The following is a 25,078-nucleotide window of genomic DNA, read 5'->3' as shown; positions in this document are numbered from 1 at the left end:
AAATAATTTAAATGGTGTGATATTAATAATGAACATATTACTGTAAGAACTGTATCTTAACAGGAACTGTACAAAATTTCACATAGTGATTTAAGGTGAAATTCATCTTGGGCAAAGGCTCTTAATGGTGTTACTGCATTGGCCACATGTAATACTTCATTATTAATTGGACTGAACATTGGCTAGGGTGTATAATGGGCAGCCAATGCAATAACACCCATTTAACAAGGTGAATTTCTACCCCATGTGTTTCAGGTAGTTTTGGCAGACTTCACTCACGGCACTGTTCACTTGCTATGTTTTTTGCTGCTGCCACCCTGTTAATTACCTGGTATAGAAGTGCCAAGTGCCACAAAAACCACAGCAGTAACAGCATCCTTCAGCCCCACTGTGCAACCAAAATGTGAAGCCAGATCATTGATGAAAGCCGTAAGTAAACCAATCACAGTCATGCAGGTGACAAAACAGGCCCAGCCGTTCCAGTACTCAGTGGGAGGGACAAAGGCAAAGAGAACTTTCCAGAAAACTGTCAAGAAATGCATGACGTAGTCAAAACAAGAAGGCAGCTTCTCCTCCCGGGTATCATCTTCATCCTCACCATCACCTGACAAAAGAAAATAGACCAGATTTCAGAATGGCTCCTAGACTCAGAACACACCATGCATCCATGGTTCCCACTTCCTAAAAGAGTAACGCTTTGAGCTTTTTAATTCCGTCCAAGGTAACCTCGATGGAAACAGCAGGAAAAGGACATTTAAGAAATCATAAATAGTAATAGTGCATATATATTTCACAGAACTGACAGTGCCATTCTCACCAGTCTCAGTCCCAGCCTCAATTGCTGGAATGCTGCTGCTCCCAGCCTCAGCCCCAAGGATCTAAGGTTCAAGAATGTTACTGCTTCCAATCTTGGTACAAGGAATGCCTTGACCCATCATTGGACCTGAATTTTGCCTCTCCCACTTGCCAGATCCTACTCTAATGAAGCTTTAACTCTGGATTTCTATCTCAGTCCATTCTATTCTGGCTGGGGCTCTCACTTCATCCACCTGTATCTTCAGTTCCCACCAAAAACTTTGTTCTCTAGCCACCAATTCCATCCCTCTCCATGGCCAGTGCCTGATAGTGAACCAGACTGTTTGCAACCTTGGCATTGTATTTGACCCCAAGATGAGCTTCCACCCACATTTCCACTTGTTCACGTAGAGTGTCTACTTCCACTTCTGTTACATCACCCGAGTCTGCCCCTGCCTCAACTCAGCTGCTGCTGAATCCCACATTTTTGTCTTTGGTACCTTTAAACTGGACTCTTCCAATGCTCCCCTGGCTGGCCTCCCATCTTCCACCTTGATCTCATACAAAACTCTGCTTCTCATACCCTAACTTGCACCAAGTCCTGTTTATCCATCACCCTGTGCTCACTGACCTACATTGGCTGCTGGTCCGGCAAAACCTGGATTTTAAAAATTTCAGCTTCGCTTTCAAGTCCCACCATGGCTGTGCCCCTTCCTATCTCTGTAACCTCATCCAGCCCTACACCTCTGAGATCTCTGCGCCCCTCCAATTCTGACCTCTTGTACGTCCCTGATTTTAATCGCTCCACCATTGGCACCTTCTGCTGCATTGGCCCTAAGCTCTGGAATTACCTCCCGAAACCTCTCCACCTCCCTACTCTCTCCTCTTTTAAACCCCCTTAAAACCCACCTCTTTGACCAAGCTTTTGATCATCTGCCCTAATATCTCTTTATGTGCTCGGTGTCATTTTATGTCTGATAGCGCTCCTCTGAAGCACCTTGGGACGTTTTACTACATTAAAAGTGCTATAGAAATGCAAGTTGTTGTTCCACTCCCTGATCCCATTTTGCTATCCAAACTGAACAATTCACTTCCTGGCCTGTGTTCTAGGTGTCCATGAGCAATGCCATAAAAGATCTACCAACGGTTACAAGTTTATTCAATAGATTTTGAGTTATGCCAGCTAGTTTTCCCATGTTCAAGATCAAGCACCAGTCCTAAAATATGACAGTGACTACACTTAAAAGGTACTTCACTAGTTATAAAGAGCTTTGGGATGACCTGAGGCTTGCGAAATGTTGCATGAGTGTTGTATAAATGCAAGTATTTCTTTTTCACATATGATCCCTCACTTCCTAAGAACTGCAGTGTGAGCTTATACACAAAATAACTGTTAAACGAGCATGTCCCAGGGTTGTAACGGTAATTTGTGCACTGGGATTGATGTGAACCCTTTCATATGCTCTTAATGTTCAAATAACAGAAAAGTAATCATTCCGCCAGACTCTATGCCTTAGAATATAATCTATGGATCAGATTTGTTAAAAGTAGAAATTTAAAACAATAGCAAAAAGCTGGAACATCAAATTTCATTACATAAAAGATAAAACTTAATTGCTAAACAAAGTTTTTGTAATCCGATAAGAAGTCATGCTTCACTAACGTTCCTAATACCACCAGACCAAGGCCAGCATATGCAAAACAGTTTTATACACCTTCATCCCATTGAACCTTCACATTCTCATTTTGACTTCATTAGAGGATGAAGGACTCCTGAACTTGGAATAAAGCCACAGAATATCTTATTCTGTTTGGCAAGGACCTTGTGGGACACTGCCTGCCAAGGAAATTTGGTTTCTTCACTTCAGATTTCGCAGGCATTTATTCCAATTGACAATCAAAAGGTACAACGGTACCTAGCTGGCTGAAAGACCTATTAATAGCTTACTCATCTCCTTTGATTTGTCTGCAATCAGTTCTGTCTCTCTAAACTAGTTCCAACACAGTGGCCGCTTCCTGTCCCAGCTAGGGTATTAAAGGAGCATCATCTGATACTTGCATATTCTTTCAGAGCTACTTGGTGTATCAATAATACCATTCAGAATTCGCAGCAAAAAAAAAAATTAAAGACTGGAAATGTGAAAGAACAGAAACTACTGAAAATATATAGCAGCTATAAAGAGGAAGCATATGTTATTTCAGGTCAACACCTGAAACATTAGCCTGTCTTCTCTCTTTATACATACTGATGAACCTGCTGTTTATTTCCAGCTGTATTTCTTTTCCAGCTGTTCCAGTAGATCGGAAAGACACCTGAAACTGTCCTCAAACTCCAACAGGCATGGGAATCTGGATTCTCCTCCAACACAGAGAACCCAAGACTACCATCAATGATTTTAAAGTGGTTCTCTCACAATGATAAAAAACCATAAAGATGACAATAAGCAAGATAGATTTCTGATTTGTTACACTACCACAGCCAAATTCTATAAATTAGTCGCTTGGTAGTACAGAACTTGAGGAATGCTGAAAAAAAGAGACATGCTGTCGAAGCTTTTCGTTTTGCACTCATCAGGACAGATGCAAGAATGCCAAATTTCAAAGCAAGCAATTTATACTGCATGAGAAAAGGGTGCTGATTGGTTGGCAAGTTGACTCTGATTGGTCGAGGCACTGCCATGGAGAACGCACCAGGGAACTTTTGTCCCCCCACTTTTGTTTAATTCAAAAGAGGCGTAATGCCTGGACATGTTCCTTTGTCTGCAGAGAACATGTCCCAGTGTATGCTTTAAGATTGGCCTTATCGGCAATCTCGTAAATAGGGCCCAAGCCATTTGCTCACCATGCAAGTTTGACGACGAAATAGGGCACATCAAACCTATCCTGTGGGATAATGTCTTCCCCGATTAGATCATTGCTCGTTGTGTATTGCGCATACTCACGAATGGGCCTAAGGCCGCCACTTTCAGACCCGAAAAGTGCCCAGTCTACCTCAAATTACCCTGGAAGGGTAAGGTATCTCAAAAATTAGAGCAACAGGTGAAGCTAGCCATTTCACACTGCTACTATGCAGTAGCAACGCAAGTGATATTTTCCACTAGCAGGATGCTGTTGTCAAGCCAAAAAGACATTCTGCCTACCGCACAAGTGAGTAATGTGGTATATGAATGCCAGTGCCGGTCCGATGCCAGGTACGTAGGCCATACATCCCAATAACTGGCAGAGTGTATCAAACAGCACATCCCTTTGGCTGTTTGCAATAGGCAGAGTACTGACCATACTCAAACGGCCCATACAGGCACAATGTCTAACGTTAGATGTGATTTCACGATTGGACAGCACTTACTGAACAATCACGAGTGTGCTAAGAATTACACTAACAACCAATTTAAGATTATCAGTTGGGCTTGCAATGTGACTCACTTATGCTTTCTAGAAGCTATATATATTAATATGCAGGGACCTGTACTCTGCAGGCAAAAGGAACATGTGCTTTTTTTGAATTAAACAAAGCGTGAGGGACAATAGTTCCCTGGTGCATTCTCCATGGCAAAGCCTTAACCAATCAAAGTTGACTTGCCAACCAATCAGCACCCTTTCCTCATGCACTATGAATTGTTGCTGCCTTTGAAATTTGGCATTCTTTCTTCTGTCCTGATGAGTGCAAGATGAAAAGCTTTGACAGCAATACTAAAATATCAATTGCCTCTAATTCTGGCTTCTTGTGCATCCCTGATTTTAATTGCTTTAGCACTGGTGGCCGTGCCTTCAGTTGCCTGTGCCCTAAGCTCTGTAATACCCACCTTACACCTCGCTTTCCTCCTTTAAGACACCTTAAAACCTACCTCTTTGACCAAGCTTTTGGTCATCTGAAATAATATCTCTTTTTGTGGCTTGGTGTCGTCCTTTGTTTTTGTAATGCTTCTGTAAAGCGCTTTGAGACATTTTATTACATTAAAAGGTGCAATATAATCTAATTTATTGTTTTTGTTGTCGTCATAATTGCATCTACCCATCAAATCGTACTTCCCAAATACATTCTCTATTAGTGCTAATGTGTTTGCCCTCAGTTACAATGATCAGTGGGCCCTTGGTTCTAATATTCTGATTAGAAGTGATCTTCATAAGAAAGATTTTAATACCCTTTAGAATGCCAGTTATAGTTGCCTTGGTGATCAAATTGGTCTCATTGAATAAGCTGGCAAAACACTTCAAAATTCCATTGTTGATACTGTGACCTGATAACAAGCAACAATTATGAATAAGTGGCTTAGAACCTAGATTGCAAACACAGACAGGATGTTAAATTTCTGGATGTTGAGAATACAGTCCTACATTGCACACAGCATTGCCTGTCATGTGGTGTTCTGCTGAGTGGGCCACTGCTTATATAGAAAACTAATAGTCTCAGACTGTGAAATAGCACTTAGACCTGTATGGTCTCTTTTGTCTTACAGGGCACAGCACATGCATTAAAGCTATATAAAGTTGCGTTTCTCCCCGGAAACCAAAGTATCATGCACGTTTCAAGGAAAACTGACTTTATTCCCTTCACAGAAACATCAATTCTGATTGCAGTGACTTCACTCGATGTTGTTCAAATGATTGGTACTTCTTAGGGGGCAGTCACACAGATAAGCATTGTAGAATGTTTTCCTATGTATGGATTTGCAGCTCAGAATGATGCAACACCTCAACAGAACAAGGACACCCCTCAGCAACATAAATGACACTTAATAAACTTAACAAGTTGGCAGACCCAGGACATGCTAAGATTTTTCACCAGCTCATAGACTGCGGCATCACAGTAAATATAACTTAGAGCACAAAAATGGGGCCCTCAGCCCAGCTGATCTATGCTAGTGTTTATGCTGCATAGGAGCCTCCTCACACCCTATCAACATAAGCTTGTCCTTGCTCCTTTATGTGCTTATCTAGCTTCCACTTAAATGCATCTGTGCTATTCGTCTCAACTACTCTGTGGTAGCAAATTCCACATTCTAACCACTCTCTTGGTAAAGAAGGTACTCCTAAATACCTTATTGGATTTATCTATCTTATATTTATCATCCATAATTTTGGACGGCCCCACAAGTGGAAACAGGGTAAACATAGAGAAGCTATCAAGCCCCTTCATAATTTTCAAGACCTCTATTAGTTTGCCCCCGAGAGAAAAGCGGCCCAGCTGTTCAGTCTTTCCTGATTATAATGTCTCAGATCTGGTATTATCCTTGTAATTATTCAGTGCGTCTAGATCCTTTATATCATATGGAGTCCAGAACGATGCACAGTTCTACAAATGTGGTCTAACCAAGATTTGATGCAAGTTTAATATGTCTCTGCTTTTCAATTCTATACTATTTGTATTTTTTTCAAATGGCCTGGTTGACCTGCGTTGCTACTTTTAATGATGTGAATAGTTAAGGAGAGAGTAACTGAACCATACGAGCCAAGGCAGCCTGCATTGTACGAGCTGATCACAGCCAGAACAATGGTAGGTGCTGCGTGATTGGCCTCAGGGTGTAGGGGCTAGGGAGATGACAGCACTCCCAATTGCAAGTCAATGACCCCTACTTGGAGTACTGCTTAGTCCATTAATGAAGGATTATGGGGGTCTCAAACACACTGTGGTGGTCCTACACACTTGCACTGTAGTGCTAGCCACCCTTGACTTCCAATCTGATGCCTGCACTCAATTTTACGTGTTTGGTGGGATCTATTCCCTCACCACCCCCCACCACACACTTTCCTTTACCTCAGGCCCCTGTTTCACCTTTCCCTGTTTTCTGGCCCACTTGGGCAACAGATAAGCCAATTCCACTCCCAGATTTCCATCCAGAAGTGCAGGAGACCAGGTCCGAGGCTGGTTATAAGTGAGAATAGAGAACCAGAGTGGGAAATGTTGTAAGGAAAGTGGGAGGAAAAAATAAGGAATTCATTCTCTGCTAGCAAGGCAAGAAAGAGAGAACTGCCTTTTAATTCTCTGTGATATCTTGGAAAGGGGGAAACATTATTCCTCATAATGACAGGTACACATTTTATCAGTTCGACAATTTGACTCTCCATTCTTTGAAAGCAATTAAACCATAGGAGAACATTGCGTACATTTTCTTCACTTTACACTAATTCTTTTCTCTTGTGTACTATTTTATCTAAAGAATGGCCTTCAGCAATTAAAAGCGAGTAGGCCGCTAAAGAGACCTCGCCCTCCATTTACAACATTTGGAGCCATTATTATCTCTTTCCAGGCTACTGTCACCTTTCATGCGGGGAATGGCAGCTAAAGGAATGGATAGAAGGGAAATGAGTTACTGGAGGAAAATTAAGGTTGAGTTGGGGAGGTCTCGCCATCCAATTTTCCCTGTTGTCAGCCTGATTTGGGGCAGGATAACAGTTGATGTGGTGTACATGGACTTCCAAAAGAATTTAATAAAGTGCCACACATTAGACCTGTGAGCAAAGTTATAGCTCATGGAATAAAAGGGACAGTAGCAACATGGATCTGGAATTGGCTGAATGAAAGGAAACAAAAAGTAGTGGTTAATGGATGTTGTTCGGGCTGGAGGAAGGTTTGCAGTGAGGGGGCTCGACAGAGTAGATAGAGAGAAACTGTTTCCACTCGTGAAAGGATCAAGAACGAGACGGCACAGATATAAATTAATTGGTAAAAGAAGCAAAAGCGACATGAGGAAAAACTTTTTCACACAGCGAGTGGTTAAGGTCTGGAATGCACTGCCTGTGAGTGTGGTGGAGGCAGGTTTGACTGAAGCATTTAAAAGGGAATTGGACAGTTATCTGAAAAGGAAAAATGTGCAGGGTTATGGGGAGAAAGCGGGGGAGTGGCACTAGGTGAATTGTTCATTCGAAGAGCTGTTGCAGACACAAAGGGCTGAATGGCCTCCTTCTGCACTATAACAATTCTGTGAACAGAGAAAATTCCAGACATATGTGCCAACCACATACATGCAGGCCAGATTGGAATGCCCAGTCCCACCTGCCTGAATCCCACTTCCAGTTAAAATTCCCCCTCAGATAAATCCTTTATTTGCTATTCTAAATTTAAATAAAAGATTAAACACTTGTCTCCCAGTAAAACGTTGTCTGCTGCTACTGGGAGAAAGAATTTTTAAGACGTGAACAAAAAATATTCCATCACAAAAATGGCAACTGAAGATTATATTAAATTGAGCAAAAGCTCCTTCCATTTTAGAGCAAGAAAACCATAATCCCCACATTCTGTATTCTAAAATATCAGAAAATGCATCATTTAAACTGCCAAAAATGTCCATTTTCTGTGAGGAAATGCCCCAAGACCCTGCTTGAAAATAAATGTTTTCAGGTTTTGTGAACACAGATTGAACCACAGCTTGAGTAACGCATCGATATGGCATTGCACTTTCAAAGTAATTAATTGCTTTCTCATCTCAAAGGCTTTTATTTGGGAGTCTTGTGCAGTTTTCAGCTCCTTTGTTGGCTGTGTTACGACCAGGTGAGAAAGAGGTCTAGGGTTCCCTTTCAGCCTTCACCTGGTCTTACTGTAACAGGGTTTTATTTTAAACACACTGTTTTTATCTCCCCCTTGGTGAATCCTTGTTCACCGCTTTCCAATTATAAGGTAAAGAAATGAGCACAAACAGGCTTTCTTACGTTTAAAGAAGAAAGGTGAAATTTATTAAACTTAAACTCTAATTCGGTTAACGCCTACGGATACACGACATGCATACGCGATACACACTTGCAGATAGGGACAGAAAAGAGCAGAAGAAAAAATAAAGTGGAAAAGTTTGAGGCAATATTTGAGGTGGGTTTTTTGTTACTGTGCTTGGAGCTCGCTGTTCACTGTAGGAGACTTTTCTCTCTCTTGGGGTTCATGGAACTCCAAAACCCACTGAAGACACGTGAGAAAGAAATGGGAGCAGACAGGAGGAGAGGAGGTCTACTTCAGTCCCAGAGCATTCAGCTTTCTGCCAGTTCAAATACTGTCTCTATGGCACAGTGGTGCAGTGGTTAACCTCACAGCTCCAGCGACCCGGGTTCAATTCTGGGTACTGCCTGTGTCGAGTTTGCAAGTTCTCCCTGTGACCGCGTGGGTTTCCGCCGGGTGCTCCGGTTTCCTCCAACAGCCAAAGACTTGCAGGTTGATAGGTAAATTGGCCATTGTAAATTGCCCATAGTGTGGGTAGGTGGTAGGGGAATTGAGGGGATGTGGTAGGAATATGGGATTAATGTAGGATTAGTATAAATGGGTGGTTGATGGTCGGCACAGACTCAGTGGACCGAAGGGCCTGTTTCAGTGCTGTATCTCTAAATAAATAAATAAATTTAAAACTCCCCAAGTTGGCTCGCAGGGTAGTCACGTGACTGATATAACCAATTCTGGCTTTGTGTACTAAGTGAGTCAGGGAATGGTCCTTTGTCTGCAAATACTGTCTGTTAATATGCAAAAATGTCTTTCTAGCCAGGGGCCTGGCAACCCCTTGTAACAGGCCTTCTCTTCTTCCCAGCAACAATTTGAAATTTAATGTCCATGTGGTGAAATTAATGTGCCTCATTCTTGGCAGGTGGGGGCCTGCATGACAGCTGTTTCAATTAGATTTTTAGGTTTTTTGCAAATGCTATTTAGGGGAGATGGATACTAAGAATTAGGGGAACAGTCAAAGGGAATCAATGCAAAGAGATGCTGGCAATTGGGGAAGAGCCACTTGTTTGCACAATACTATATTCAAATAGCAGTCGATCTAAGAGAGCAATTGACATTTGAATATTGGGCTGACCATCAACAGCATTGAAACAAGTTGATGATTTTACATATTCAGCCAGCCCAATATAGTGGTAAAGGGTGGGTTCTTCAGCAGCATCAATAACAGTGACCACTTCTTATACTTCAATGACACCATCGGATTTGTGACAGTCAGGATGAGGCCAGGTCAGTGCCACCATAACGTCCAGGATTCTCCCTTTTTTTTTCAGATCAACAGTCTACAAAATATGAAACCTACACTTTGGCTCTCACACAGCAGTATGAAGTATTATCCCTGAACCATGTATAAGTTAAAATTAAGTGAGTGAGACGGACACACAGGCCCATAATGCAATGATTGGTGCCCATCAGTTGATGTGCATCATTTTCCAACTCCTCACCATATTGGGAGCTGAAACTCGAAGCATGTTTCATTCTCACTCCATTTACCTGGTGCTGTACAATATAGGGTCAAAGCAATCCATAAAAATGGAGTTAATGAGCAGCACTTCAGACAAATAGCACCTGTTTGGAACAGATACTTAAAAGAAGGCCTGAACCACAAAGGAACTTTTCACCCACAATGTGTCCTCCTCCATCCAGTCTGTAACTACTTTTTTATGGTTTTAAATGGACATTTAATGAAAGGGATTGTTGTGCTTGTCCTTGGAAAAAACGGAGGCAGCCAGCAGCCTTTTTATAAACTTGGGCTCCAAAATTCTGTTGCCCATATCCTATCTCACACCAAGACCTCTCACCCATTACCCCTGCTCTTGTTGAAATAGATTGGCTCCTGATTCTCTCAATGCCTCTCATTTAAAATTTTCAATCCTTGTGTTTAAATTCCTTTATGGTCTCACCCTCCCCCCCACACCACCACCCCCCCCAATATCTCAGTAACTTCCTCCAGTTCTACAATCCCCCAGAACTCTGTTTCTTCAATTCTTGCCTGTTGTTCATTCCCCTCACCCTTTGCCCCAGCATTAGTGACTGTACCTTCAGCCATCAAGGCCCTATACTCTTGAGTTCCCTCCCTAAACACCTCTGCCTCAACTCCTTTAAGACTCTCTTTAAAGCCGACTAGTGACTAAGTTTTTGATCCTAATTTCTTCTGTTGCTCAGTGTCTGTTTTTGCTTGAACAAACCTTTGTGAAACATCTTGGAACGTTGTTCTGTTAAAGGCACTATAAATGTAAGATGTTGTTTCAATTTATGTCGACACTGGACTAGTAATCCAGAGGCCCAGGCTAATGCCCTGGAACATGGGTTCAAATCCCATCATAGCAGCTGCTGGAATTTAAACTCAATTAATTAATAAATTCAATTAATTTATTTTTAAAAAATCTGGAATTGAAAGCTAGTCTCGGTAATGGTGCCATGAAACTATCATCGATTGTCATAAAAACCCATCAGGTTCATTAATGCCCTTTAGGGAAGGAAATCTGCTGTCCTGACCTGGTCTGGCCTACATGTGACTCCAGACCCACAGCAATGTGGTTGACTCTTAACTTCCCTCTGAAATGGGCTAACAAGCCATTCAGTTCAAGGGCAATTAGGGATGGGCAACAAATGCTGGCCTGCAGGCGATGGCCCCTTCTCCCATTGCTCACCCATGGTACATCATGTGCTATATATCTGTAATGCAACTAAAATATTTAAATGGGCATTAACATGCAACGTCAGGTCAATTAGGGATAGGTGTACCTAAAAAGCAGTGGACACAGCAGCATTATAGAATCATTAGAAATGATTGGACCATTGTGCCTATGCCTGCTCTTTGGTAGAACTATCCAATTAACATCACTCTCCTGCGTTTACCCCGTAGCCCTGTAGATTATTTCTTTTCTTCAATTCTCCTTAGAATGTTACTATTGAATCTCCTTCAACCATGCTAACATTTCAGGTCAATGAATTTCATCAGAATTGGAAAAATTTAGAGATGTAACAGGTTTTAAGCAAGTACAGAGGCAGAGAAAGGGGTTAAGGAGGAGGAACAAAAGGGAAGGCTGTTATAGGGTGGAAGGCAGGAGAAATGACAAAAGGGATGATGATGCAAGGCAAAAGGAGATGGTAATGGGACAAGTAAAGAAACAACAGCTGCCCTCCAAACAAATAAAAACAGATAAAAACAGAAAAAAAGAAAAGAAAAAGGGAGCAGAGGTTATGATCTGCAATTGTTGAGCTCAATGCTGATCTAGAAGGCTGGAAAGTGCCTAATCAAAAATTGAGGTGTTGTTCCTCAAGCTTATGTGGAGCGTCATTGGAATAGTGTAGGAGGCCAAAGACAGAGAGATCAGAATGGCAGTAGGAACATAGGAACACAGAGGCAAAGAGATTTAGGAATACTCATTTGCATGCCATATGCATGTGTTTTGTGCTTTATGTGCTTTTGTTGGTAAAATGGTAAGGCGGAAAGCAGAATGTAGGAGTGTCTACTAATTGTTCTGAGTGCTTCACACTGCTGGTTATGGAATTGTGGTCCATGTTTCTTTCGTGAATATACACACGTAGAGTACATTTACATGTATAGTGTAAGGCGTTTTCTGCTAAAATTAGGTCATGTGGCTAAAAGGGTGTCGGCATCATTATTCCTGTGGCTAGCCAATAGTTTCCAAGAGACAACACTGCTGTAACACTGTGAAAGATGGAAATTAAAATGAAATCTCACCAGCACTGACTGTAATGGCCTCCATAAACTGCTCCCGCCACGAGTGTGTACCAATCACCAGTGCCAGGTTTGTCTTCTTTATCAGCTTATCCACTGTACTCTGCCAATCAGAAAAACAGACTTATAAAAGCATTCAGAAGTGACATCATACTAACACTTCGAGCGAATGCTCTCCTGAGCCCAATTAAATACAGGATTTCAGAAGGTTTGAGCAACATAAAGAGAGCTCAAATTTCAGGGATCACAAGTTTAGAAATCGAACATTATTTAGTGAGATCTTTGTGATCCAAAGTGGAATAGAGCTGCAGAACAAGTCACCAGAAGAATAAAAACTCAAGCAGACAGTATTAATTCCTGCAAAAAGGCAAATTAGATACATTGCTGGAGAGGGAATGAATAAAGTGAGAAAGTGGGTAGATGTGGTGGAGATCACTCAAAAGGATGGCTTGTTGGTCCTTTTCCTGGAACTAAAATTTCTTGTTTTTAAACACCATTTAAATCTGTTAGAAAGTGTTCAATGATCACTATCTGCACTACCATCCTTATCTGCAGTGCTACTTTAAAATATCATCGGCCCCGATATTCCTCTTGAATGCACTTGGAGAACTTACATCTCAGGTGCAAGAAAAAGGTGAAGCAGTACCTGTACTTGTAGCATGTGGGAAAGCATTGAAATTTCATGAAAGTGCGAGATGAGCAGTCGAATAGCATATCCTGCTTCATTTTCCTCTGGGAATGCCGGGTTGCTGCTCTTGAGGACGGGCTGAAAAAACTAGCTAACATTTATACCTGCAACACCTTGAATCAAATGTCCAAGTGCGGCACACAGCAAGGTCAAGGAAGACTAAAAAGACAAGTGGCCTTTTACTGTTCAGGGCCCCATTGGACCATCAGCGTTGGAAAACTAGCTTCTGTGTTGGGACAGCATCCAGAGGGCCATAACCATTTAAGTTCAGGAAGACAAGTGAGCTGCAAACTGTGTCTTGCCACTGCCAATGGTTCTGTGACCCCAAGTGATACAACTTTTCCTGCAATTTTCTCTCCTAGAATCTCAGCATGTGGTAGATTAAATATGAAGTATGAATATCAAACTCACCCAACGTCCTAGTGAATAACAATGTAACACTAACTCACGTGCATCTGGAAGGCCCAGGTTTTAATTACTGATCTGAAACTTAGTTAATCTCAGTGGGAGCATTAATGGTGTGCCTGCCACTTGTGGCCCAAGCATCCCTAAATGTTCACAATCATTATCAAATACAAATGTGAGGATGTCAGATGAGGATAGGATTGGTTCCGTTGTGATGCTCAGCTATATTCAAACGGCCTGCTGGCAATCACACTCTGGGTTGTAAAGAAAGAAAGAACCTGCATTTATATAGCACCTTTCACAACCTTAGGAAGTCCCAAAGTGCTTTACAGCTAATGAAGTACTTTTGAAGAATAGTCACTGTTGCAATGACACTTTACAGACAGCAAGACCCCAGACACAGCAATGTGATAATGGCCAGATAATTTCTTTTCAATGTTGTTGGTTGAAGGATAAATATTGGCCAGGGCACCAGGGAGAACTCCCCCGCTGTTCTTCAAAGTAATGCTGTGGGAACTTTTATATCAGGGTTGTCCAACCTTTTTGCACATTACAATTTTTGTCTTACACAATTGTAAGACAATTTTGGAAAGATAAAGGCATTAAAAAATTATCTTACTATTAATCAAAACAACAATAAATGTGCATTTTTGCGAAGAAGCTTTAAATGAGAAGATTAATTTATTGCCTTCTTTCTCATCACTATGTTAGACACTGCTTTCGTGAGATACCTGGCAGTTCTTTGCTTGCACAAATAGTCAATGTTTGCCCGCATATTTGTTGCAGTGATGCAGTTTCCTGATAGATGTCCATCTGTCAGGAGTGATCTTGATCACTCTCTCTCTCTTTCTTTACCTTTGTACCCCTCTCTGTGCCCCCCCTCTGTATTGTACCCCCCTCTGTGTTGTCCTCGCTCTGTGCCCCCCTCCTCTCATGATCCCCCTCTCTTTCTCTCTCTCTCCTCCTTCTTTCTCTTTCTTGCCCCCTCTCTCTCTCTCTCGCTCTCTGTCCCCCCTCTCTCTCTCTGTCCCCTCTCTCTCTCTGTCCCCCCCCCTCTCTCTTTCTCTCCCCCCCCTCTCTCTTTCTCTCCCCCCCTCTCTCTTTCTCTCCCCCCCTCTCTCTCTCTCCCCCCTCTCTCTCTCTCCCCCCCTCTCTCTCTCTCTCTCCCCCCCCTCTCTCTCTCTCTCTCCCCCCTCTCTCTCTCTCTGTCCCCCCTCTCTCTCTCTCTGTCCCCCCCTCTCTCTCTCTGTCCCCCCCTCTCTCTCTCTGTCTCTCCCCCCCTCTCTCTCTCTCTCTCTCCCCCCCTCTCTCTCTCTCCCCCCCTCTCTCTCTCTCCCCCCTCTCTCTCTCTGTCCCCTCTCTCTCTCTGTCTCTCCCCTCTCTCTCTCTGTCTCTCCCCTCTCTCTCTCTGTCCCCCCCCTCTCTCTCTGTCCCCCCTCTCTCTCTGTCCCCCCCCTCTCTCTCTGTCCCCCCTCTCTCTCTCTGTCCCCCCCCTCTCTCTCTGTCCCCCCCCCTCTCTCTCTGTCCCCCCCTCTCTCTCTCTGTCCCCCCCTCTCTCTCTCTGTCCCCCGTCTCGCTCTCTCTGTCCCCCCCCTCTCTCTCTCTGTCCCCCGTCTCGCTCTCTATCCCCTCTGTCTGTTCCCCCTCTCTCTGTTCCCTTTCTCTCTCTGCCCCCCCCCCCCAAGCTCTCTGAGACTGGCAGAGAGTGGGAATGCTCAGCAGAGCAGCTTTGTGGTTGGTCAGTTTAAAAAGAAAATCACAAGTCCGTTTCACAGCTGACAGGTGCTGGGAGCGGGAACAGTGGTTTCCCAACTTTGGACAGATTTGGGGTATTCCAGCAGGCTTTTTAAAAAAAGTCCAAACGCACCAGAAAACCCTGAATCTGTCTGAAGTTGAGAAACCGCTGTTCCTGCTCCCAGCACCTTTCAGCTGTGAAACTGACTTGCAATTTTGTTTAAAAGCCGGTCTGGTACAAGAAGCCAAGCGGAAATTTCTCATCTCTGAAATTACCAGTCACGGACCCCTGGTGTGGTTGAGTAATGGCCGGGCACAGTTTACATCCACAGGCCAGATGGAAACCTTTGGTGAGCCGGATTCTGGCCCATGGGCCGTATGTTGAACAACCCTGTTTTATATCCACCTGAGAAGGCAGACAGGGCCTCGGTTTAACACCTCATCTGAGAAACGGCACCCCCTCAGTACTGCACTGAAGTGTCAGCCTGGATTATGTCCTAACCTTACACCAACTTTAACTTATATTTAAATATCAACAGCAGGCATGGGTTTGCTTCAGCTAAAAAAAAATTTAATCTTTAAAATTCGTTTTTATTTCAGTTTAAAGCACATTATGAATGTATGCCTTATCGTGATATCTTTCAATTTACAATAGGCACTGTCATGCACACCAGAACTGCAATGTTACAGCCTTCATGGACTAACTCTGAAGAGTTATGAAAAATGGACTTTGTCTTTAAAAAATGAACCTTTATTTGAAAAAAGTGAACAATGGTCCAAAATGGCTGCCGAAGAAAAAGGGTCTGGCCTTTTGTGTATTCAAACTGTCTGACAAAGACAAAGGACAAATCTTCAAAGCTAAGAAGTGTCAATTGAACCCATCCTACACCAATCCTAAAACATTCCAGAATTGAATGTCTTCCTCTGAAACAAAGAAGGTGTGAATTAGCCACATCCTGGGCTATTGTGCGATTACCATGGGGAAGAAAACAGAGTGTCCTCAGGAGGTGAGAGATAACAGATTTACCTTTAAAAAACGATAGCCAGAGAGACAGAAGAAGAATCCACATTCTAACAGCTTGTGTTCCAGCCAAGCCATGAAGCATGTGCCCTGCTGAAAAATCTGACATCTATATTATACAGCAGTGGGAGCTAGATGTAACCCACCATCTTCAACAGAACCTTCAATCAAGTGAGAAACCTGCACTCATCTCAGGGCTGCATGCATCGAGAACTTGATTTCCAAGAGAATTCAACAGGTTTATCGTAATCTTCCACCAACACCAACCCCTCCCCCACCCCCGCCCACTAAAAGTCACCTTCCTTTCTTCCTTCTCTATCTGCAAAGCGTGAGGGATGCGGTTGCGACAATTTCCGGATAAGGCATATTGATCAATGAACAATTGACTTTCTGTTTTTAAAACATACAAGAAAACCTGTCGCTGTCTGTTTATCTGAAAAAAATAAAACACCAAGGGACTAAACACTAACACAAATTCACTTGCTGCAGTCGGGTGGGGAATTGAACAGTGGGAAGCATACGAACATATGAATTAGGAGCAGGAGTAGGCCACACGGCCCTTCAAGCCTGCTCCGCCATTCAATAAGTTCATGACTGAACTGATTATTCCACATTTCCACCTACCCCTGAAAACCTTCCACCCCCTTGCTTATCAAGAATCTACCTACCTCTGCTTTAAAAATATTCAAAGACTCTGCTTCCACAGCCTTTTGAGGAAGAGAATTGCAAAGACTCACGACCCTCTGAGAGAAAAAATTTCTCTTCATCTCTGTCTTAAATAGGCGACCCCTTATTTTTAAACAGTGACCCCTAGTTCTAGATTCTCCCACAAGGGGAAACATCCTTTCCACATCCACCCTGTCAAGATCCCTCAGGATCTTATATGTTTCAATCAATTCTCCTCTTACTTTTCTAAATTCCAGATACAAGCCAAGCCTATCCAATCTTTCCTCATAAGACAGCCCACCCATTCCAGGTATTAGTGTAATAAACCTTCTCTGTACTGCCTCCAACACATTTACATCCTTCCTTAAATAAGGAGACCAGTACTGTACACAGTACTCCAGATGCGGTCTCACCAATGCCCTGTATAGCTGAAGCATAACCTCCCTACTTTTGTATTCAATTCCCCTTGCAATAACCGATAACATTCTATTAGCTTTCCTAATTATGTGCTGTACCTGCAAACTAACCTTTTGCGATTCATGCACTAGGACCCCCAGATCCCTCTGAATCTCAGAGCGCTGTAATTTCTCACCATTTAGATAATATGCTTCTTGTTTATTCTTCCTGCCAAAGTGGAAAATTTCACACTGTTCCACACTATACTCCATTTGCTAGGTCTTTGCCCACTCACTTAACCTATCTATATCCCTTTGTAGCCCCCTTATGTCCTCTTCACAAGTTACGTGCCTACCTATCTTTGCGTTATCAGCAAATTTAGCAACCATATCTTCGATCCCTTCATCTAAGTCATTTATATAACTTGTAAAAAGTTGAGGCCCCAGCACTGAACTCTGTGGCACACCACTCGTCACATCCTGCCAACCAGAAAAATGACCCATTTATTGCCTACTCTCTGTTTCCTGTTAGCTAGCCAATCTGCTATCCATGCCAATATGTTACCGCCTACACCATGAGCCTTTATTTTCTGAAATAACCTTTGATGTGGCACCTTATCAAATGCCTTCTGGAAATCTAAGTACAATACATCCACCGGTTCCCCTTTATCCACAACACATGTAACTCCCTCAAAGAACTCCAATAAATTGGTTAAACATGATTTCCCTTTCACAAAACCATGTTTACTCTGCCTGATTACCTTGAATTTTTCTAAGTGCCCTGCTATACCACCTTTAACAATAGCTTCTAACATTTTCCTTAAGACAGATGTTACGCCAACTGGCCTGTAGTTTCCTGCTTTCTGTCTCCCTCCCTTTTTGAATAAAGGAGCTACATTTGCTATTTTCCAATCTAAAGGAACCTTCCCTGAATCTAGGGAATTTTGGTAAATTAAAACTAACGCATCAACTAACTCACAAGCCACTTCTTTTAACACCCTAGGATGAAATCCATCAGGACCTGGGGACTTGTCAGCCTGCAGCTCCAACAATTTGTTCAGTACCACTTTCCCTGGTGATTGTAATTTTCTTGAGTTCCTCCCTCCGTTCCATTTCCTGACTTACAGCTAATACTGGGATGTTACTTGTATCCTCAATAGTGAATACCAATGCCAAATACCTGTTCAATTCATCTGCCCTCTCCTTATTATTCATCATTAATTCCCCAGACTCACTTTCTATAGGACCAACGCTCACTTTGTTAACTCTTCTTTTTTTAATATCTATAGAAACTCTTACTATCTGTCTTTATATTTCTAGCTAGCTTTCTCTTGTACTCTAATTTTACCTTTCTTACCATTCTTTTAATCATTCTTTGCTGTTTTTTATATTCTGTCCAATCTTCTGACCTGCCTCCCATCTTTGTGCAATTATAGGCTTTTTCTTTAAGTTTCATACCATCTTTAACTGTTTTAGTTAACCACAGGGGCGGGTCCCACCCCCACCCTTGGAATTTTCTCGTTGAAATGTATCTATTATGTGTGTTCTGAAATATTCCCTTAAATGTCTGCCACTGCATCTCTATTGACCTATCCCTGAACCTGATTTGCCAGTTCACTTTAGCTAGCTCTGCTTTCATGCCCTCATAATTGCCCTTATTTAAGTTTAAAATACTAGTCTTGGACCCACTCTTCTCTCCCTCAAACTGAATGCAAAATTCAAACATATTATGATCACTGCTACCTAGGGGCACCTTAACAATGAGGTCATTAATTAATCCTATCTCGTTGCACAATACCAGGTCTAGTGTAGCCTGCTCCGGTTGGCTCCAGAATGTATTGTTCCAAGAAATTATCCCGAAAACACTCTGTGTACTCCTCATCTAGGCTACATGCCCATCTGATTTTTCCAGTCTATATGTAGGTTAAAATCCCCCATAATTATCACTGTACCTTTCTGACAAGCTGCCATTATTTCTTCCTTTATACCCTGTCCTACAGTGTGGTTAATGTTAGGTGCCCTGTACACCCACAAGTGACTTCTTGCCTTTATGATTTCTCATCTCTACCCAAACTGCTTCTACATCCTGGTCTCCTGAACTTAGGAGTTCTCTATTGCGCTAATACCATCATTAATTAACAGAGCTACCCCTCCACCTTTTCCTACCTTCCTGTCCTTCCTAAATGCCATGTACCCTTCAATATTCAGGTCCCAATCTATGTCGTCCTGCAGCTATGTCCCTGTAATTGCTATCAGATTGTACTTATTTATTTCTATTTGTGCTCTCAGTTCATCAGTTTTGTTTCCAATGCTACGTGCATTCAGATACAGAGCCTTTAGTTTTGTCCTTTTATTATTTTTGTAACCTCTAGCCTTATCTGTTGATTTACTCTTAGATCTGTATGCTCTGTCCCTTCCTGTCACAGTCTGTTTATCATTTCCCATATTAATACCTCTCTTGCCTTGTCTCTACTTGATTTACCATATCTTCCCAAATTTGATCCCTTGCCCCCACTATTTAATTTCAAACCCTCTCTACTTCCTAGTTATGTGGCTCGCTAGAACACCAGCCCCAGCACACTTCAGGTGTAGACCATCCCAACGGTACAGCCACCACTTTCCCCAGTACTGGTGCCAGTGCCCCACGAACCAGAACCCACTTCTACCACACCAGTCTTTTAGCCACGCATAAATTTCTCTAATCTTATTTGTCCTATGCCAATTTGCACGTGGCTCAGGGAATAATCCAGAGATTATTACCTTTTGAGGTTCTGCTTCTTAATTTGTTGCCTAGTTCCTCATATGACTATGCAGAACCTCATTCCTTGTCCTGCATATGTCATTGGTACCTACATGGATCATGACAACTGGATCCTCCCCCTCCCACTGTAAGTTCCTCTCCATCCTCTGAGCAGATGTCTCGAACCCTGGCACTGGGCAGGCAACACAACCATCTGGACTCTCGCTCTTTGCTGCAGAGAACAGTATCAATCCCCCTTAACTATACTATCCCCTACTACCACTTCATTCCTTTTTTGTCCCTCCACTTGAATGGCTTCCTGTACCATGGTGCCACGGTCAGGTTGCTCATCCACCCTGCAGCCCCCACTCCCATCCATACAAGCTGAAAGAACCTCAAACCTGCTGGACAATCACAAAGGTTGAGGCTCCTGCACTCCAGCCCTCTGGGTCCCCTTACCTGCCTCAGCTGCAACCACACTCTCCTGTCCCTGACCACTGACCAAATCAGTAGACCCTATCCTCAGGGGTGTGACCGCCTCTTGGTACAAAATGTCCAGGTAACTTTCCCCCTCCACTGATGTTCCGCAGTGTCTGCAGCTCGGACTCCAGTTCAATGACTCTGTGCCGAAGCTCTTCGAGCCGCACTTACTGCAGGCGTGCTTCCCCTGGATCACACTGGCATCCAGGAGCTCCCACATGCTACAGCCGTGACACATCACCTGTCCTGCCATCCTTAATGTGTTTTAATTAACTACTTAATTGTTTTATTCAATTATTTATTTTATTTTCCTTTTTTTATATATATTTTATTAAGCTTACCACTAGTTCCTTTACGATTTTAAACGTTCGGATTAGAATGGACGTTAATGACTTACCAGATACTCACCAAACAGGTAGCTTCTTCCCATGCTTGCCTGTGATGTTTGATGCTATGTTTGATTTAAATTAAATTAAAGCTTACCTGTATACTCACCCCGGCGGCTCTCTGATTCCCTCTCCCTGTTGATTGTGATGTCACTCTGATGTCACTTTCGATTTTCCCTGCTCTGCTCCCGCCGTGCTCCTCTCTCTCTCGCTCTCTCTCCGGTCTCCAACTCTGGGATTTTGGCACGTTTTTAAACCTCTGCTCCCACTGTGCTCCTCTTGCTCTCTCTCTCCGGTCTCCAACTCTGGGCTTTTGGCGCGCTTTTTAAACCTCCGCTCCTGCTGTGCACCTCTCGTTCTCTCTCTCTCTCTGGTCTCCGACTCCAGGCTTTTGGCACGCTTTTTAAACCTCCGCTCCCGTTGTGCACCTCTCTCTCTCTCTCTCTGGTCTCCGACTCTGGGCTTTTGACATGCTTTTTAAACCTCCACTCCTGCCATGCTCCTCTCTCTCTCACTCTGTCTCCGGTCTCCGACTCTGGGCTTTTGGTGCGCATTTTAAACCTCCACGCCCAGGTCACACCACATAGTCGTAACAGCATGAAGAGATACGACAAATCTCTTTATGCAGAATAAAACTAAAACCTGTAGGCAATTTTATGCTCTCTCTCTTCCCAGTGTATGCTCTAAGGGCCTAGCCTTCCTCCAGTATCTCACTCAAGCGCATTATTCATTTGCCGTGGCTCAATGGCAGCACTCTCTCCTCTTGAGTCAGAAGTTTCTACTGCAGAGAAAGACGGCACCTCTGACAGTGCAGCACTCCCTGAAATGTTTCACCTGCATGTTTCCTGCTAAGTATAGATATATTGTGGAACAAAGCGCCCTGTTAAGCTTCAAGAGAGGTGCACAGCATGAAGGGTGTTATCTATAAGGACAGTTTAGTACAACGCATCTCATCACTGAGTTTACCACTCAGAGTAATGAGGGGATGGCTGATTTAAAAGGTAATGGTTTCTGAACTTCTCTGCTTTGCTTTCTGCTTTTGGGGGTCACTACTAAAGAGTGGGCTCTAAAAACTAAAATCTCTCTAACTTTCCTGACCATGGACAATATTGAGTAGATTCTTGGTAAAGACAGCTGAACTCTGTGTCACAGATTGCCTTCAGCAGCTGCTGTGAAGCACTTGCATAATTCAGATTGATCCTGTGTAATATCAAACATATAGGTTTGCCTGCTGGTCTCTGTGGTGGCTCAGGTCTTAATGATAAGTACTGAACTGTAGGACAGAAAGGGTAATGCACCCCTCCTCCAACATACGTGCCTCAGTAAACTGTAATTTTCTGAATAAATGTTGGGCCATTATCCACAACAGTTCGTACAATTCACCCCTTCCTTAACAAAGTTTCTAACATTTATACCAGTTGTGTGTTTGAGAATCATTAAAGCATCACGTAACTAGCTGCCAACTGTTCATTAAGATAAAATAAATTGCATTTTCCGTAATTGTACATGTATTCTTATGATTTCACTATTTACAATGTAAACTGAGTTCTCACATTTTTGGACAAATAAAGGAATACCAACACCTTTTTGGCTGTGATTAATGTGTTTTTGTCCCCACAGGTATTTTCCTGTGCGATTTTTAGAAGAAGCATTTGGTGCTCGAAGTGTTAACTGGATCAGATACACAGATTTTGAAACCCATTGAGATGGCAAGTGCTATTAGAGGTTGTGATTATGTTCAAATGTCGGATGCTGGCATTTCAGGCTTGTTCCTCATTACTGTCATTTAGCCCGTGGAAAAGGAAACACTGGGCCAGAATTTGCTGAAAAAAATAACAGTGTGTGAATAACGCTCCCAGTTATTAATGTGAAATTGACCATAAAGTGCGACAAAGAAGAGGACTGCGAACTGCCACAAGTTGCCAGATGATATGCACGCTAATTATGGCTAACTTTGCAAAAACGGCATCTCACCTTAAACCTTTCCAGGGGTTTCATGAAGTTGCTGCATTTGCACATTAATTGCCCATTAAACTCTCCACAGAAATGTAAACTCATTAGTAATGTAGGCACCCTTTTAACAATGTGATAATTGTTAATGACTGTTGATCAACCTCTCTAGCCCAGAAAATTAATAATTAAAAGTGTGGAGTCTTATTCCTTCAGGTCCTCCATCAATTTGAAAGGGTTTAAAATGCAATTAGATGCATTTTTGAAGAGAAAGGTTTGAAGGATATGGTAAAAACATAGACTGGTAAGGTGAACTTTATTAAAAATGGGAAAAGGCCTAATGGCCTTTTCTTGCTTCTAAAAAATATTTTTTGTTGTCATTACTAGCCTCTCCATTAGAGGCAACATTTCCATTGAAGGTATTGCTGAAAGTGAGAGCCAAGGCCAAGCACTGAAACATCATGGCAGAACAATTCCTTTGAGTGCTATTTGATGCCAAAATTATTGAGTGGTTAGCACTACTGTGGTGGACTACACCAGATGCTAAAATGGTTAAGGAAGTCTACAGGAGATGAAGAAGCATAGATTACACTTTGTTCTTCGGAAAAGTACCTTAAATTCATATGACTCTTCAATGATGACCTCCAACTTGGAATGTTCCCCCAGGATGGGTTTTCCCATCTCTGCAATGCGCCGGGCCTCCTCTTCCTCTGCAGTCAGTTTTTCATTGGATTCATCTACGCACCAGGAAATGGGTAGTTAGACATTTCATGTAATACTCTTAATGTTCCCGCTAAGCTGCACGCACGCGCAGTCGCACAGCAGCCTGGAAGGGAACCGCACAGGCCTTATTCTGTGATACTGCGCATTGAGAAAAACACGCACAATGAAGAAATTTTAAAGGGAACATCATTTGAGGTCCCATGCCTGACTTGAGAAATCCCTTCGCTGTGAACCCATCTACATAAACACACTAAGATATATATTAAAACACTGGCTTAGAGCCAGACATGTGATAAATGCAGATCCAAACATTTTGCTCCAGGGAACTAGTCATTAAAGAGGTCTTTTACATTTGTATAGGTGTTATTCAAGACACGGGGTGGGGATATAGATACAACATTTATCAGACCAAGGAATTGGATGTTTTACCTTACTTCTTCCTATACTATTCCACGCCCCACCTTCACTCAATCAAAATGCCAAAAGCACTTGACTTTAATATTCTCCACACTGCTTGTGAATGCCGTTCTATGATCAACTGATAGACAACATGTTTATGTAAGATTAGATTCACCAACCAGATTTATAAGACTTGTAACAATTAGTTGTCCAAGAATAAATTGATTTAATTGGTGTATGGATTTTCTTTGAGTACACCTTGAGGAACAGATTATGCATAGATTGTGTGATGGCTGATAACATTGTACACAAAGGAAAATCATCTTTGGTTAATTGGATAAATAATTCAATATTAGTTGTCACCTTAAAACAACAAGCTCTTGACTAATGATTGCCATAACCCAGATCTCTAAAGCCATTTAACCTGCAGGTCCAAGCGAAATTAATCATCAGTTGCATTATCTCACTTAAAGTTCAGTTCATACATGGTGCTGTGTACTGCTGATTTATTTTCAAATAATCATTTGTTGAATGGATTTGAGTTAGTCCAAAACATCAGATTATCCTGATTAAAAATCTAAGAGTTTGAATCCTACTGGGGTACTGCATTACTGGTGCTATCCCGTGTTGGAATATTGTACCACAGCTGCTGACTTATGCTGGTATACCAGACCGCAACTGCTGGTTCATGCCGGCACACTATACCGCAAATACTGAGATTCTAGGTACTGTACCACAAATACTGACTCATGTGTACTGTTCCACATTAACTGACTCATAACACAAAGATAGGCGACATTGTACACATTGTAGATGGAAGCATGAAATTACAAAGAGCTTTTGATAGATTAAGTGAATGGGCAAACTGTGGCAAATGGATTTCAATGTAGGCAAATGTGAGGTCATTCACTTTGGACCTAAAAAGGATAGAACAGGGTACTTTTTAAATGGTGAAAAGCTAGAAACAATGGAGATCCAAAGAAACTTGGGACTCCAGGTACATAGACCATTAAAATGTCATGAACAGGTACAGAAAATAATCAAAAAAGCTAATGGAATGCTAGAGGACTAGAATATAAGGGGGGTAAAAATCATGCTTCAAAGCCCTGGCTAGATCACACCTGGAGTATGGTGAACAGTTCTGGGAACCAGCCCTTAGGACCTTGGAGGGAGTGCAGGGTATATTTGCCAGAATGATACCTGGACTTCAACGGTTAAATTACAAGGAGAGATTACACCAACTATTGTTGTATTCCTCGGAATTTAAAAGGTTAAAGGGTGGTTCGATTGA

The 25,078-nt window shown here is 42.4% G+C and overlaps 1 protein-coding gene across 4 annotated transcripts in view; it reads right to left on the bottom strand.

The window, feature by feature from the left end:
• LOC137353112 (sodium/calcium exchanger 3-like) overlaps positions 1-25,078 on the bottom strand; it is a 373,612-nt gene that overhangs the window by 13,535 nt on the left and 334,999 nt on the right. For 3 of the 4 annotated variants that reach the window (XM_068019108.1, XM_068019109.1, XM_068019111.1), the window contains 3 exons: positions 23,278-23,402; positions 12,204-12,303; positions 329-604 (listed from right to left, as the gene is read on the bottom strand). The exons of the other annotated variant lie outside the window; for it this stretch is intronic. In XM_068019108.1, the coding sequence (XP_067875209.1) occupies positions 329-604; positions 12,204-12,303; positions 23,278-23,402 (501 nt within the window). The remainder of the gene's footprint in view (positions 1-328; positions 605-12,203; positions 12,304-23,277; positions 23,403-25,078) is intronic. 4 annotated transcript variants of the gene reach the window in all.

This window comes from Heterodontus francisci, chromosome 40, assembly GCF_036365525.1.
Source record: "Heterodontus francisci isolate sHetFra1 chromosome 40, sHetFra1.hap1, whole genome shotgun sequence".
Taxonomy (NCBI): Eukaryota; Metazoa; Chordata; class Chondrichthyes; order Heterodontiformes; family Heterodontidae; genus Heterodontus; species Heterodontus francisci.
The sequence above is the reverse complement of the archived record's forward strand: the minus strand, read 5'-3'. Positions and strand labels throughout refer to the sequence as shown.